The following is a 17,516-nucleotide window of genomic DNA, read 5'->3' on the forward strand; positions in this document are numbered from 1 at the left end:
TGGGATTACCGTGGTGCCATCATGGCCTGTCCCCGCGGTGCAGCAATGGTCTCTTCTGGCCCCTGCCCCTGCCCCTGCCCCTGGCCTGGCCCGGGAGCCACAGGGGAGTGGCAGCTGTGTCCTGGGCCTGTTTTATCTCTGCATCCAGCACGGGCACAGAGGAGACATCCCCTTACCCGGGAATGCTGTCTGCTCTGTGGCGCCCTCTCTCCACCCTCATGAAGTCTCTCCATCACAACGCAAGCCGTCCTTCAAGGCCCAGGTCTAGGGCCCGGTCCTCCAGGGACCCGCGGCTGACAGCCACACTGTCCGGCCCTCCCCTCCACCTCTCTTGCACACCTTCCTTCTGTCTTCTCTCCCGGTCAACCGGGAGCCTCTCAAGAGAGCGCTTCCCAGTGTCGGTGAGTAGGTTACAGAGGGTGCAAAAGCCACAGACGGAGCTGATCCTATGGACCAAGGGGCTGGCTTATCGTGATTTCCTGTCTTCTCCTGACTCTCCATCAGCCAGTGGTGCTCTGCAAAACCCCATCCTCCAAAAACCAGAGCAGCCTTTCCCTGACCAAACCCCCGCTGGTTAAACTCTTCTAGAACTAATCTCCCACTCCTTGGGTCTTATGGGAAGAGTTAGGTATCCTCTTTTTTTCTGCTGAGAAAGGTATGACTCTACCAAGCAGAAAGCATGGCCCCAGGGTTGCCCCTAAAAACAGAAGTGTCTGTGGCCCATCCCCTGTCCCCCACCCTGTGCCTCCTTTCCAGTTACACACCATAGCCTCTTCGTTCCAGAGAAAAGATGGCTTTGGTTTATTTTTTGAGGCAATGGAGTGGCAGATCCATTTGTGACAGAATGTTTGAACATGTGTTCATTAAGTCTTTAGTTGACTTTGTGTAATTGAAAAAAATAGTGGGTGTTTATGCCTTGGCCATATGGATCAGCCTGCCTCAACGAGTGTGGTCTGCCGGCCCAGATCCCTGCCCGGGCTTCACCCTGGCCTGAAGAGAGGCTGAATTGCAGGGCTCTGTGGGTGCGGGTAGGGTTGTCTCACCCCAGAACTCAGCAGCGTGGGCCACCCCAAAGGACGGGAGCCCTGTTCTCTTCCTTCTCCATCCCGCCAGGCGTGCATGAATGGCCATAATCCCCGGTGCAGCAATGAACTTGGAGCCTCAGCCTCCAACTCTGCCCAAAGTCAATCCCAGCCTTTCCCTCAAACGCACCTTCATCTGAGTTTGAGAAGAGCTGTAAACACAAACCATAAACTACCAAGCAAAATATAGGGATGAGCGGTTACTGCTGAATGGCACCTCGGTTAGGACACCAGTCCTAAAACCTGTGGGTTAGAATCATGGCTCGGTGGCGGCTTCTTAACCACGTGGCCTTGTACAGGCTGGGGCACTGCTCCATGCCTCCGTGCCTCCCTCCCAAAGTGGGGGTGAGGATGACAGCATGACAACAGTGACGCTGATGATGAGGGTGCTTACCTCATGGAGCTGATGGAGGGTTATATGACACACGTAGTACCTGGCACGGAGCAAGGGGCGTTCACGTGTTTGCTATTCTTTTTTAGTCGGGGGAGGGGGCCTCTAAATCACAATCCCAAGATCAAGAGTCGCATGCTCTACCAACTGAACCAGCCAGGCACCGCACATGTTTGCTATTCTTAACACTAACCATTAATACTGAGTTCTGGCTGAGAGTAAGCTAGTTTGCTTTTATGATAACAGTGACCTGACTTTAGGGGGGGGAATGAACTATAACCTTGACAGGGTTGTTCAAGGTCTTAGAGAAGCAGGTTGGGGGCAAAGGAGCCATACACACCTGGGTTCGAATCCCAGCTCATCTTCTATGACCCTAGGGCACCTCTCCATCCCTCTGAGCTTCAGTCTTCTTATCTGTGAAATGGGGGTCAATAACTATGCCCTGCCATGGTTACAATAAACCTAAAGCTAATTATGAAGAGGACCCCACTGATCACTCATGACCTTCTTCCTCAAGCTGTTGGCTAACAGCCAACTGTGTTATACCAGTGGCATCCTCAAACTCTTCTTTTGCCAGCATCTATGTCCACGTCCAACTCCATCTCCAGATGTCAGGGTGTTGACTATGCATCATTCATCCCTGAATGCTCCATGCCCAGCATAGCCTGGCCCTCCATGGGTGCTCAGCAGATACTCACGGGGTGAAGGACAGTGCACTGCAAGCCAAGTGGCCAGGTGTATCTCTTAGTCCTTGCTTCTAACCGCAGCATCATCTCAGGGCCCACCTGCCAGAGGATGAAGGTCCCCCACAGCCCAATTCCAGCCCCAGCCCCACAAGACACTCTGCCCCCACAGCCCACCCTATCTTCGGGGACTGATCCCTGCCCCCGGCATCTTCCCACCAGGCTCACTGAACAAAAGGTGAGGAAAGTTGCAAAGGAAGGTCAAGAATTTCAGACACATCTATCTTTATTTGTTTCCTGTCAGAAAAGTTCAAGAATTACACCAAAAAATACTTCAGCCTCTGCTACCTACTGACAAAAATACACCACAAAATTATAAAGCGCTCAGCGGTTTTGCTAGGGACAATTTGTTATTCCGCTTCGGATGACAAATGAATTTACAGGTGACTTGAGATGATGGGGTGGGAGGAGGCGAGTCAGATGATAGCATTTGGCAGGATAGTTTGAGCGATGCTAGTCTTCTTACCCAGCTGTTGTGTATGATTTCGGCAACATAGCGAGCCAGGAAAAAATGTCCATTCAACGGCCTGTCGCAGCTTCGTGGGGAAACAGTACTACATCTCAGATAACCAACTCTCCCAGCCAATTCTGGCCCTGCAGGCCTGGAGCCACATCCCACTGAGTGGGCCTTCCGGACACCTTTGCAGGAGAGCGGTATGGGAGTACCTGATGTGGTCCCAGTGCAGCGGGAGCCCTGGTCAATGCCAGACGCTGCCCCCCCTAGTCAGGAGCTTCTAGAACTAGACTGGGGACTTTGGGTGCTTGTCCAACGGCTGTCAGTACAACAAGTGGGCAAAAGATGGTCACATTTTTCAGCTTCCTTTAGGGGTGATTTGGCATTGTTGCAACCCCGGTCTTAAAGTCTCCCTGGCTGTTACCTGCGGTCCCCGGTTATGACCTTCATCACTCTTCCAATTGTTATTAGCACTTTGGGAAACAACAAGCAAACAAGACTTGTAAAATGTGGTGCCTGTGCTTATGGCTTGGCCACATATGGTACGCCTGTCCCGTGCCTTGCTTCGTCCTGCGGCCTCTCGTCCCCTCTCCCTTCCTACCCCTGCCGGCTCTTAAACATAGGCAGTATCCGGGTGTCGATCTAGGCACGCAAGAAAAAGACAGAGAAAGTCTGCCTCTGCTCAGGGTTTGATTGCAACTATGCATCCCCAGGCCTCATGCGCCGGCCCAAGCCCCAGCTCAGATTCCTGTATGGACAGTCTGTGTTAACTTGGCAAAACACACCCACGGTGGGTGCTCTTGACTCTGGGTTGTGTGCGTCCCAAGCTTAACCATGCCAAAATCAGCCCTCTTCTCTAAATAGGCTGGTCCTGACTTCCTATCTTCCTCTCCTGCACAGCAGGGGCCAACCACGTAGCCCCAGCCTGCATCACTCACATTTTCTGTACCTTCCAAACCCCCCACTGAAACTACGGCTTCTCACTGAAGAAGCCCAGAGTCTGTGCTCTTTACTGCCCACCAACGTCTTCCAGATGCAGCCAGTTTAATCCTTCTTTGTCCATGTTGTTTCCTTTTCTGTTTTTAAATTTTCCTAACAAGTAATAAGCAGTGGCTTTGAAAATATCTTACATGGGAACAATCAACACGAAACATGCCTTTGTACATAATCCTGACTTGGGGACGAATCAACAATACCAAAGGACAAAAAGAAATATCGATTCAGACAACTCCAGTGCACGATATTTTCGGTGAGTTCCCCCCCACCCACCCCGGCCCCACCCCCGCCCCCATATCCCAGGAGTACAGTGGTGTCTTGTAACTGGAGCTTGGCTTAGCCGACAGGGGGGCTCCCCTCTGTGCCCCCCATTCTGGCTGGGGGTGGGCCTCTAATGGCCCTGGGTCTTGGGCGGTTTGGGCTCATGGATGACAGCAGCCGCCGACAGCCACGGCCCGATGGCCCGAGCGGTGCTCTGCTTGGCCACACTGTAGTGGCTGATGACCGTGTAGAAGCGGCTTCTGGAGTTGGGGTCCTGGGATGAGTAGTAAGCATCCAGGGAGGCCGGGATACAGCGCTTGTGCTGAGGACGAGAGAGACAGAGTCAGGGGGAGCTCAGCGGACTGCTTCCAACTCAACCTGCACCTCGGCCACCCTGTCTTTTAAGGCCATGGCCACAGGAGGCTCTGTACCGGAGGGCAGGTGATGTCACCTGGCCTGGGCCCGGCCCTCAGGACTCTTTCCCCAACATCATCACCATCACCATCTCAAAGCTGCCACCTACTTGACCTCAGAAAAAATAAACCTGATGCTAGACTGGTGGTTGCTAGAGGCTAGGGGATGGGCGGCGGGAGGCGGGGGCAGGGGTGAAGGTGGTGAAAGTGGCTAAAAGGCACAGACGTCCAGTTTTAAAATAAATAAGCCTTGCAGATGCCATGGACAATGGTGACTATAGTTAAGAACTCTGTCTTGTATATCTGAAAGTTGCTAAGAGAGTTGATCTTAAGAGCTCTTATCATAAGAAAAAAAATTTTTTGTAACTGTGTGGTGATGGATGTTACCTAGACTTACATTTAAAAATATATGCAGATATTGAATCATCACGTTGATTCTTGAAACTAACATGTTATATGTCAATTATCCCTCCATTTACAAAAAAGAGAGAAAGAAACCTGAGGCTGGTACTAATCCACGGTCCTCTGCTCAGTGACTGTGAGGCTATAGAGGACACCAATCCCCACCCCCCCACCCCCACCTCTTGATTCAGCTCAATCACCCATCCCCCAGCTGCTTCTCTGGGCCATGGCTTCAGCCTATGGCTGTCTATTTTATTTCTTTTATTTTATATTTGTAACTCCTCTCTCTTTGATCCAAATCTCTGGTTCCCAACAAACACTGATAGAATGGTCTATTTGCGTTATCCTACAACATATATCAAATGGTCACAAAATAACACGAATATTACGACCAACAGTTAGAATATTGAATCAACTTTAAGATTTCTCTATAACTTTCTGTATCCTTAGGCCATATTCCTCTGTGGCTGTACAGTCAATGCACTCTGCTCATTTGGAATATTTATTTTCTTTGTATGTTTATGTCCCCAAATTAATATAGAGCCAGGTTCTCTGTTAAGCTTGTTTTTGATTTTGAGGAATGACTTGTTGTTGTTTATTTTTTAGATATGCCCCCAGACGTTCACAGACAGCAAGGACAGGTGGATAGCGAGATGTGTCCAGAGCAGCCTTGCTCCTCTTTCCTGCCCCCTTCACTCTCTTCCCCCTCCAACCCCCCACACCGAGTAACCATTGTCCTAGTGTTTTCATTTATCCTTCTAGAACTTCTTTCTGAAAGTATAAGCCAATATCCTTCCCCTCCTCAGTGCTTTTTCTCGTCATTATTGTCCTGGAGGATATTCCAGGCCCGGGTCTGGAGGCCTTCCCGCCCATTTTCACGGTTGCGCAGAAACCCCTTGTGTGAACATGTCATCGTTCATTCAACTGTCCCCTCTGGAGAGCTGTTGCCTCTTTGAGAACCTCAGCTTTTAACCGCCAGGAATGTAGTCTGAAGAAGCCACGGAGCAGAACTGAAGGACGTGTGTTTCTAAGGCAGGACACACCCCATTTGACTCCCTCACTTAGGAATGTAACGTGACGGTTTGGAAAACTCTCTTATCCTACACGTTCTTCCCCTGTTTCCTCGTATGTAAACTGGGGGCAATAAAACCTAATTTTCAGAATGCATGTACAGCTCAACCAAGACAATGTTTATGAAAATATCGAGGAAAGGCTGTGACTTACAGCCTATAGGTGCGCAGTAAATGGCAATCTATAAATATCTGAATCACCTGTTTTTGCTGTAGAACAGATTCTGTCTTTATGACAACTAATATTCGTTGAGAGCCCATTACCTAATAGGTCTTTTATTAACTTAAATTCTCTCCTTAAGGCCTCACAAAAATCCTGCAGACAGGTGTTACCAGTGCCCATGTTGCAGGCAAGAGAACTGAGGTTCAGGGGCGAAGAGACACCCCAGAGTCACGCAGCTGGTTCGGTTCTTCAACGGAAGGGGTGCGACCAGAGCAGGGTTCAGTGGGACAGGCCCAACAGAAGGATTCAAGAGACTTCGAAAGCCCCCACTCCCACCACAGGAACTGGGAATCGGACATTAAACCAGGAAGATGGGTGCCCAGGCAGAGCTTTCTGAAGATGGACTGGCCTATCTCAAGCGGGAGTGAGCTCTCCCTGCCCGCTGACCTCCAGCCTGAAGCTGGACCACCTCCTACTCCTGACTCCAGAGAGCACCATCTGGAAGGGAGAACTCTACTGCCTACTGGAAGGAAACCAAGTCCTTCGTGAAACCCCTTGCCTGACACAGACTACATTTTCAGTAGTCTGCAGGGAGGTCCCCCGAATTTGGATGCCAGTGAAGAGAAGACATTGATAAACCCTCTAATTGAGGTTGGCAGTCACCTGGGGCCACTCACCTGCCAGAAGCCTCTTACCTTGTAGACAAATCCCTCTGGGCAGCTGTGGTCATAGGTGAAGGCTTTGTAAACCACCAGGAACACGATGCAAGCGAGGAAGGCGAGGGCCAGGCTGACAAGAATGGTGACCTGGAGGAAAACAACGTTGAGAGTCATCTAGCCTCAGTCCTACCTGCCTTCAGCCCAGCACACAGGCAGCCTTCGAATCCTGGAGCCGGTAGGCAAAGTGATATGTCAGAGAGAGCAGGGGCGGCCTGAGGCCTGAGGAACTGGTTCTGTCTCACTCTGCCACTAACTTGCAGTGTGACCTGGAGGAAAGCACCTGTACTGTTTGGGCCTCAGTTTCCCCCTTCTGCTAGATACTTTCTGAAACTCCTTCTTGGCCCAAGGTGTGATTTCCCCCCTCATTTACTTTTCTTGTTTTTGTTCTTGTTTTTCACTTTTCCTGTTAAGTGTGTGTGTGCTCGGGTGCACAGCCTGAAGCAGGGGGCGGTGGGGTGTGTGGCGGGGGCAGTCATTAATCCACCTGTCACTTCCGGTGCTTCTGCTTTCCATCACCACCGCCCTCCCTAGAACTACTGAATTCTAATCTTAGATACACCTGCCTCTTTCACCTCTGTAGGACATGTGACCAAACTAAACCCCTGCTCCTCGCCATCCCACATCTGTTCTGTCTACATTTTTCCCCAAGTCCACCTTTACAGTCACTTAGGCCAAACATCTTGGAGTCATTCTTTTTTTTTTTTAATTTTTATTTATCTGAGAGAGTGAGAGAGAGCAAGCACGAGCAGGAGGAGAGGCGGATGGAGAGGGAGAAGCAGGCTCCCCGCTGAGTAGGGAGCCTGATGCAGGACTCGATCCCAGGACCCTGGGATCGTGCCCTGAGCCAAAGACAGACACTTAACCATCTGAGCCACCTAGGTGCCCCTTGGAGTCATCTTCAACGCTTTTTCCTATATTCTACATCCAGTCCTCCATCAGAAGCTATGGTTTCTGCCTTCGAATATATCCCATAATCTGATGGCTTCTGACCTCCCAATTGTCTCCAACCCAGCCGAGTCATCACCACCTCTCACCTTTAGTCCCAAAGCAGCCTCTAACTAGCAGCCTTCTCGCCCTCTTCGATGCAGTCACATGCAGCAACCAGGGAGGTCCTTTCAAAATCTAAGTCAGGCCATGTCTCTTGTCTGCTCAGAAGCATCTCATGGTGTCCAAATTGCTCACAGTGAAAGCCTAGCTCCTAACCATTATCTACGAGCAAACTTTAAAAAAATAATACAAGACTAAACAGACAGGATTTACCAGAAAGGAGTAGATGGTTAATTTCAGAGGTGCCTCCAGGCTTACACCAACCCCATCCCACTCCCCGTGTACAAAGTGGTAGGGTAATCCCATGACATGGGCACCTAGCGTTACACGCAGAATTCTTTTTCGTGCTATTTTTAAAAGCTGGTGGCTTTTTGAGCCAGTTGGCCCAGACACATGGCAGATTTCCTCTCGTGGAGAGGAGGTTTCTTTTGATTCAGAAGAAAAATAAAATCAACCTCGGGGGTCCCCATCCCATCTCCTCTCCACCCCAGGTCATGGTTTATGCGGACCAGAGAAGACAGAAGTCTATGTTGCTCCAAATGAACGGAGTTGTTTGTTGGCAGCTTTAAATACTGGGTGGGAGGCATTGGAAAAGCCAAGAGGAAGATGGAGATGGGAGGTGTCCATCCAAACCCAATGGGCAGACACTGTCCGTGAGAAATACCTTGTGCACGTGTGTATGAAGTTTTAGGACAGTGCGCTATTATGATATAAGAAAAATATATATTTGGGTCTTGTTCCCAATTCCTGGCACAGAGCTCCTAAAACGCTTAAAATCTCCTAAATGATAGGAGCACTAGAAGCATCTTTTGTTCTAATACTTGGGTTTTGTGCGGAGTTCCTGAAATAGCCCAGATCCATAAAGATGAAAGGAGTCTTTTATTATTCATAAGGAGCCCCTTTCAACCACACCTGAGTTTATGTTAATGACATGACTTTTGGAAAGCCTCTAAGGAGGGGGGCCAGTTGCCAGGGAGCGACCCATGGGATTAAAGGGTTGGAACTTCTGACCGCACCCCCTCACCCAGGGGGAGGGGAGAGATTGAGTTCAATCACTAATGGCCAGTGATTTCATCAATCATGCCTATGTAATGAAGCCTCTATAGAAACCTTAACTGAAGGGATTTAGAGAGTTTCCAGATTGGTGAACAAGAACGCGTCCATATGCAGGAGTGTGGCTCACCCCATTACTCTACATGGGGACAGAAGCCCCTGTGCTCAGGACCCTTCCACGCTTCATCCTGTGTACCCCCTCCGGGGGCTGTTCATCTGTATCCTTCATAATAAATCAAGAAGACTAATATTAAGCGCTTTCCTGAGTTCTGTGAGCTGTTCTAGCAAATTATTAAAACTGAGGAAGAGAGAGCAGGAGCCGCCAGTGAATAGCCAGTTGGTCAGGAGCGCAGACACAGCCTGGGACTTGGGACTGGCATCTGAACTGGGACAGTCTGTGGGACGGAGCCCTTCACCTGCTGGGTGTGCGCTAACCCCAGCAGCTCGTGTCAGAGGCGAGTTAAATTATAGAACATCTAGTCGCCGTCCCCTGAGAATTGGAGAATTACCTGGTGTGGGGAACACCTCGCATGTTTGATGTCAGAAGTATTGTGGAAGGATGGAGAAAAAGCAGTTTTTCCTTTCAGATGGTGACATGCAAAATTCACTTCTAAACTCTTGTCAGCACAGTGCGCTGGCCGCCCCTCCATTTGCATGCTGACCCCTCAGCTGCAGCCTGTTGCACACGCACCAGCCTCCTGCCCAAGATTGGGGTGGGGGTGGGGTGGGATGGGAGAGTGCAGAGACCGGACTGGAATCACCCGGGTAAGATGTGGAGAGAGTTGGAGATGTCAGTGGAGGCTGGAAGCTGGAGTCAGGGATGCCCCACATATGCATACACCCCTTCAGGGACCTCGAAGATAGTATTTGATTAGTACAGGGAAGGGGCCACCACAGACCTCTGGCTAATGCTAAGGACCTAGGAATACCTGGGTCAGCTGATGTTTGGAGCATAGATATAAGGACTTGTAAATGCCCAGATTTCCCAGTAGCTAAAGGCAGAAACAGCCCAAATGTCCGTGGACTAATAAATGAATAAACACACTGTCCATCCATACAATAGAATATTATTCATCTGCAAAAAAAATGAAGTACTGATAGATACTACACATGTCGATGGACGCTGCAAACACGCTGAGTGAAAGACACCAGACATAAAGGGCCACATATTATGTGACTCCATTTATAGAAATATCCAGAATAGGTCAGTTCAAAGAGAAAGAATGCAGATTGGTGGCTGCCAGGGGCTGGGGGGAAGGGGAATGGGAACAGAGTTTCCTTTTGGGGTGAGGACAATGTTTGGGAACTAGGTAGAGGTGATACTTGCACAATATTGTGAATGCACTAAATGGCATTGAAGTTTTCACTTTAGTTAATTTTATATGTGAATTTTACCTCAATTTTTAAAAAATGCCCAGAGCCCAGGTTGATTCTTTCCATCAAAAGGCCCTTAAAGTCCTGCTGGCATGCCCTCACCAGAGCCGCGCGTGGGGCTGGCTGAGACACAGACATGCTTGCAGGTGCAGCCCCGGACAAAGGACAGCTGCAGAGCTCGCGTGTGCCAAGGAGAGAACAGAGACCCGCAGCCCCACCCTGTCGCCACCGCCAGCCTCATGCAGGGGAAGCCCCCGGGAAACCCCCATCTTAATGTGATCAGACTGAACAGAGACCCAGTCTCTGGGCTGACCCAGCATGGGCATCTCCGGGGAAGCAGCAGGTTGGTGAAGAGGAGGAGGCGCTGGGAGCTGGAGCAGGGCCCAGCACACCTGTCCTTGGGACACGTTCCCCTTAGGGAGCCGGTGGGGAGGGCCGGGCTCTTCCCTTCCTAACAGCTCTGAGTTAAGCCCCGTTAAGCCCCCACCTAGGAGGGGCAGGGTCTGATTCACCTCAGTGCTCCCAGAGCTCCAAAGATAAGCCCAGCAATTGTTTCTGGAACAAGGAAAGAGAGGGAGGGAGAGATGGAGGGAGGGAGGGAAGATCCTGTAGGATTCAATGCTGATGCCAAGATTGTTACCACCCTGGTGGATTCTCATTTGTTGGGTTAGGGACGGTAGGTCCAGGACACGGGGAGTCTTATGAACTCTCTGGGTGATTATAACATACAAGCTATAGTACGAGGACCACTACTCTAGGATGACTAGGTGTGAGTGGTTCTCAAGCTGGCTACGCATTCTTAGAATCACCTGGGCAGCGTTTTGAACAATCCTGATGCTCTGGATCTGCCCCAGACCCATTATAGCAGAATCGCTGACGGTAGAGTCCAAGCCCCAAGGTGACCGTCGTGTGTCCGCAGGGTTGAGAAGACTTTGGCACACAGACAGCGGGCAGGGTGCCCAATATCACTGCCAGAGACCAGGGTCTGGTGCTGAGGAGGGTGCCAGGAGTGTGGCCACCCAAGGGATTTTGCTGAGTGAGGCTAACAAGCCCCGGAACGAGGCTGAGCCGAGACCATTTTAGGGGAAGGAGACTTTGCCTCCCTGTCCTGAATCTTGGTAACTTCTGCAGCTGGAGGCCAGTCATTCCCTAAAACCTTGTGGAGGTCAGAGAATACAGGGCTGTGAATCAAGCACAGGCCCTCCCTTGGAGCCTCCCAGCCTACAGGGTGAGGGAGAGCTGGACAGATGGATGTGGGCACGTGCACACCAGGGGTGGCACCCTGACTGAGGGCATCAGCACAGGGGACTGCTAGGCCTAATCAGCCTGGAGGTAGGGGATCATGGAAGGCCTCCTGGGGGAGGCAATGTTGGAAGTGACTTCAGGGAAGAAAATAGGATAGGGAAGGAGGAAGGTTCTGGGCAGAGAAGTCGTATCTGCCGTGGAGTGGAAGCTGGGGCTGTTCTGGAAACATCATACAGTTTGACATGGCTGGCCCAGAGGGTACAAGTGAGGGAGAGAGAGGTCTGGGGCAATGGGTAGGTGGCAAGAGAACAGATAAAGAAAGACCAGGCTAAAACTTGCCCTGTATCTCCAGGGCAACAAGGAACCCCTGAAGGTTTTCAGGAGGGAAGTGACAGGATACAAATGATATTTTGGAAAGATGTCTCTCGAGGCAACGTGAAGGCGAGTTTGCAGAGGCATGGCTAGAGGCAGAGGCCGGTGGAGAGGCTGATGCACTGGGGCATGCCCCAAAAGCGGAGGCTGGACATGGGGTCGTGAGGGTGCAAAGGAGTGCATGGTTTGAGAAGCTGCTAGGAGGTGAGCAGGGTGATGGGAGAGGGAGGAGCGAGGGGCTGACTCTGGGGACAACGGGTGACATTTGGGTTGGTCTGGATTCTTGGGAACAGCATTGATTGTTGGAAGGGTGCTCAGAGAGGACCCCAGAGAGAAGCTCCCACTTCCCCACTGAGCACCTCGCAAAGTGAAAGCCTGACTGCACGTCAGTGAGGACTAACTGGGTTTGTATAATCTCAGAGAGGTCCTACAACCCTCGGCGTCACCTCGTGATGTAACAACCTGGAACTAGAAATCAGTTCCGGGCTAGATTTGGGTTTCCTCGGAGATGCAGTCCTCACCGCTGGACGTAGCCCCCCTCCCCATCTCCAGCCGCCCCCCGCCACACGTTCATCCGTGCATCCACGCAGCACACATTTATGAAGGGCCCACGGCGAGCCAGATGCTGCCCTATAGTCATCGCCTCGGGAGCTTACGGCAGAGACAGGGTCAGACGCTGAACAGGCACAAAGAAAGAATCCTAAAACAAGCCCTGAGCGGGATCTGGAAGGGCACATAGCAGGGATAGGGTGGTCCAGGGTGGGAGAAGGAGGCCCCCATAAGAAGACTCTGGCCAGAGTGGTCCAGGATGAGGCGCCAGCCCAAAGACCCACAAAGGGAGTAGCTGGGTCCTAGTGGGTCTGGAAGGAGCAGGGTAGCTGAGACAGGGCACAAGGGGAGAGAACATTGAGATGATGTGCCACAGGGCTTTGAGACCAAGGTCACCTTTGTCCTGCCCAGGAGAGCGACTTCCCACAACATCCATCCCATATTTCAGGTAACGTCCTGCTCAGCCTGGCCCGTCTCTGCCACCTCCAGCCACACAGGCCACCACTCTCTGGCTCGCCTGGTCCCCTCCAGCTACGCCCAGCCCACTGAGCCCTCCTGCACTCGTGTGTCTCAGCGTGGAACTCCCGCGTGTCCTTCCTGATCACAGAGAATGGTCCTCAGCCTTCCGGTCCAGCCTGCTATCCCTTCCTTGCCTGGCTCTGTACCAGGGCCTGCGTCGGCCGCTCTGAGGGTGCTCCCTCTGTCATCATGACCTCTTCATACCTCTGAACCTTCCCTTCCCCAGGGAATGCCTTGGGCAGCAAGCATATTTCATCATTTACTCTGTGCCCGGCACCATGACTCCTACAGAGGGGGATCAGTAAACATCTCCTGAACCGAAATGCTGAATCAAAGACCGCACAGTGTGTGTGTGTGTGTGTGTGTGTGTGTGCGCGCGCACACACACACACACACACACACACTTCCCCAGACATACACAAGCAGACAGACATGCAACCCGGTCCCAAGCACATTGTGTTTATCTAGGATGGAGGACTGAGATAACCTGCCCTTGGCCTTCTGTTCTTTTCCATCCCCTATTCTCAATCCCATCCACCACAACCCCCAACACATGCTCAAACAAAAGTACCTGAACCTTGAAAAGGGCCAGGTTTTAGGTTGGAATCTGCTAAGACCTGCCCAAGATTTCTCCTCACGCTTTTGAGCATAGGTCAGAGAGAGAACAGAGAAAGAACTCGGCACAGAAGTACACAGCTCACAGCTCCAGCAAAGCCATGCTGGGATGGGGGCCATAATGACCACCCGCCATGGGCCACACATCCATACAATGATAGTAGCAGTGGTAGTAATATTGATATTACTCATAGATATTGGGGCGTCTGGGTGGCTCAGTTGGTTAAGCGTCTGCCTTCGGCTCAGGTCATGATCCAAGGATCCTGGGATCGAGCCCCGAGTCAGGCTCTCTGCTCAGTGGGGAGCCTGCCTCTCCTTCTCTCTCTCTCTGCCCCTCCCCCCCACTTGTGCTCTCTCTCTCTCTCTCCCTCAAATAAATAAACAAAATCTTTAAAAAAAATCAGAGGTGCTGTTATTGGGAACTTACTGTATACTAATATCGGCACAATCATATACTGCAAGTAGAATTATTATGCCCACTTTGCTGATGGAGAAACTGAGGCTCTGACAGGTTAAGTGACTTGCCTAAGGTCCCACAGTGAGTAAAAGATAGGTTCAGACAACACACCAAGGCGCCTCAAGGATACCTTGAACTCTCCGTTCCGGGACCAGCCACGGTGTCTTCTGCCTCAGTGGGATTTGTGTTCAGCATCCCCCCAGGCCTCAGCTCCTTCCCTCCACTGCCTGAATGCACCCTCATTTCCCCACTTCCAGGCCCCTTGTATTTGCTGGTCCTGCAGCTCATCCTAAGCCCAAGTCAAGTATCTCCTTTTCCCCGGAATCTTCCCCAAAGTCTTGAGGCAGTACTCAGCCCCTCCCCTGTCAGCTCACAGCTCCCTGACACTTTTCTCAGTGCACCATCATTAACCACCACGGTCTGCTTCCCCTCTTGAGAGGTCGTGTGGAATAACACTTCACATTTCCATTTACGAAGCACTGATTATGTGCCAGGCACTGTTCTTGGCACTGGACATGGATTTATTCTTGTAAACCTCACAACAGCCCTACGAGGTAGGTTCATCTTCATTGTTTTAGATGACGAGACTAAGGCACAGAGAGGTTAAGTAATTTTCTCAGAGTCACACAGCTAATTAAATAATACAGCCGGAGTCTAATTCAGTGAAGTATTGGCCTGGGCTCTTCACCCATGCTGTATTCCTCATAAAGCATTTATTCATTAAATGTCAGCTGAGCCCCTACAATGTGCCAGAAATAATTCTACACATTGGACATATGCTGAGGAGGACAGGGGAGGGCCCTGCTCTCATAGTTTCCCTCCCATCCCTTCGAGTGACTTTCCTCCTCTATAAAAGGGGAATAATAATAGTACCTGCCTCTCAGAGTTCTGAGGATTAAATCAGATAATGCATGTGAAGCCTTGTAGTGAGTTGACTCACCCCGCAAGACAGATGTCCATGTCCTCACCTCTGGAACCCATAAATATGGCCTTATTTGGAAAAGAAATCTTTGTAGATACAATGAAGTTAAAGATCTAAAGATGAAATCATCTTGGATTATGCAAGTGGGCTCCAAATCCAAGAACAAGTGCCCTTATAAGAGACATACAGAGGAAGACAAACCCACAAGGAGAAGCAGAAACTGGAATGATACACTTGCAAGCCCGGGGAATACCTGGAGCCACCAGAATCCAAGAAGCAAGGAAAGACCCTTCAGAGGGTGCAAAACCCTTCCTTGAGTTCGGACTTCTGGTCTCCAGAGCTGTGAGAGTACATTTCCATCGCATTAAGCCACACAGTCTTCAGTAATTTGTTATGCCAGCCCCAGGAAACTGATAGAATGCCCTCCTACAGGGCCTGGCAGTGCTGCAAATGGGAACTCTTGGATTTCTCCACATCATCTGCCATGCTCCTCAGCATGTAGTCCAAAACTTCCAACCACTCCAGAAGACTGCCATTTTTCTCAACATATGTTGCTCTTATGCACCTTTTCAGCCTTTCCTCCCTTAGTGAACTCCTAGGCATGCTTCAAAACCCAACTCACAGCATGTTGCCTTCCCTGACGAGCCTTCCCTTGCCTACTTGTGTTTCATCACACTTTCTTTCCTCCACCACTAAGCACTCGGCCCCGTACCACGACTATTCATTCTATTGTGTGTGTCATGGGGCAGGGACCGTACCTTGTTTGCCTCTGTGGTCCCAGCTTCTGGCTCATGAGCTGGCACTGGGTAGAGGGGATGCTAATGTATACCCCACATTCCTTAGCCCTCACTGCCTTGCGGGGTGACTGGATAAAATCACTGCATAAGGCCATTTGACGCTGGAAGAATTATTAGTTGCCCCTGGAGGAATCTCCTGGTCTGTCTGCTGTGCCTGTCAAAGATGAGAGGCCTCTCTCTGATGGCTGGGAGGACTGGCTTCTCCATTCTGGGCACTGTCCATGAAGTTCTGTGCAGCAGTGGTGGCCGCATCCCAAAAGGTCTCTCAGCCTACCTCTGCCTCTGATGAGCTGTGTGACCTTGGGCAGGATGCTTCACCTCTCTGAGCTCATTTCCTAATCTGTTAAATGGGGACAAAACTCCCAGCCCACAGGACGGCTGAGAGGATCCATTGATTCACTGTTTGTAAAAATGCCCAAGGTTGTCCTGGTGCACGGGCTCAACCGATAATAGCAATCCTTTACTGATTGTTCAGTAATACACCGGGTACCGTGTCCAGCACTATGTAGGTAGTGTCTTTTTTTAAATCTTTCATGGGAAACCTATAAGCCCACTCATTCCCTGCATTTTACAGCTGTGCAAACAAAGGCGCAGAGGCACCGGGTAGCCTGCCTGAGGCCACCTGGTTATTGAAGCAGCAGAGCTTGAATGGAACTCTGGAATACCTGATTCTGACCTTCTCAACCCTAACCATTACCTTAAGTAGACTTTTGGTAAATATTTCTCTGCCCTGTTGCTGCCTTTCCTTGCAATAGCTCAATGAAAGAAGACAATCTATACTCTTAACTGATTCTAGGGGGGATGTCACCTAGACGTGGACGTGGAAATCCCAGGAGTTAGGAAGACAGAGGAGAAGAACAAAAGCCTCCCACTGTCTGCCGAGCCAGGACACCGATCTAGGACCCTCATTGTGGCAGGAAACGTGAATTTCATTCACATTCATGTACTGCAGCCTCATGGCATCACAATGCTCAGGAAACCACCCTTTTTATGAAGAATGCAAACCCTGGAAACCTCAAAGTAATCGAACCACTCACATCGGGGAAATTAAACTTTGTGGGGAGATAAAAACAGAGCTGCCCGACAGACATTCATCTTTTGAATGCAACAGCTGGAACCTCCAGAGACAGAATTAGGCCACCCGGTGCCTTGCTCCTGGCTCGGTCCCAAAGATCCTGACAATAGGGCTTGAGTGGAAAGTGCAAGGGGATGGTAAATTCTCCATAAATCCTGCCTCAATGACATCCTGGTTTCCCTGGCCCTGTCCCTAGCACCAAGAACTTAATGGAGTAGAGTTTTAGAGCCAGGATGTCGAGACCGAAAGCCCAGCTCCATGACTGACTTACTGTGTGACCCCGGGCAATGCATGAAGGCTTCAGGATAGGCCCGGCCCGTGGTAATGACTTCAGCACCCATGGAGCACATACATGGCTCACATCATTTCATGTCCTCGAAACTCCTTGGGGAAGGTACTAGCAATGTGCCCATTTTACGGATGGCAATGACTTGACATATATGAAGACAGAGTGGAGATTTAAACTCAGGTCTAACTGAGAAATACAGCTGCCTTACCAATGGCTATACTGCTGATAAATCTATAACTGTGTTAGAGTTTATTTTTATTCCAAGTGCGCTGCACCATTATAGTAAGAACAACATGGAAATCCAAGAGGAAAACACCCATTACAATCCTGCCATCCTCTCAACTCTGTTTTTACACACTTTCTATTTATTCTTATCCACATGCATCCTTGCATAAATCTTGATTTCTTCCATTTCTTCCCATTTTACCCATTCGTCACCCATCCAACTTTCTACGACCACAAGGAAAGCCTGGCCCCTCCCAGCACCAGACAGACCTCATTTTACCAC

At 50.4% G+C, this 17,516-nt stretch overlaps 1 protein-coding gene across 1 annotated transcript in view; it reads right to left on the reverse strand.

The window, feature by feature from the left end:
• Positions 1 to 4,057: 4,057 nt before the first annotated feature.
• Positions 4,058 to 17,516, reverse strand: part of NSG2 (neuronal vesicle trafficking associated 2) — a 52,252-nt gene continuing 38,793 nt past the window's right edge. The window contains exons 3-4 of the mRNA XM_028102851.2: positions 6,671 to 6,781; positions 4,058 to 4,249 (exon numbers count right to left, since the gene is read on the reverse strand). Coding sequence (XP_027958652.1) covers positions 4,058 to 4,249; positions 6,671 to 6,781 — 303 coding nt within the window. The remainder of the gene's footprint in view (positions 4,250 to 6,670; positions 6,782 to 17,516) is intronic.

The sequence above is a fragment of the Eumetopias jubatus genome, unplaced genomic scaffold (assembly GCF_037043125.1).
Source record: "Eumetopias jubatus isolate StellerSeaLion01/CBP00866 unplaced genomic scaffold, mEumJub1_p1.0 scaffold_5, whole genome shotgun sequence".
Taxonomy (NCBI): Eukaryota; Metazoa; Chordata; class Mammalia; order Carnivora; family Otariidae; genus Eumetopias; species Eumetopias jubatus.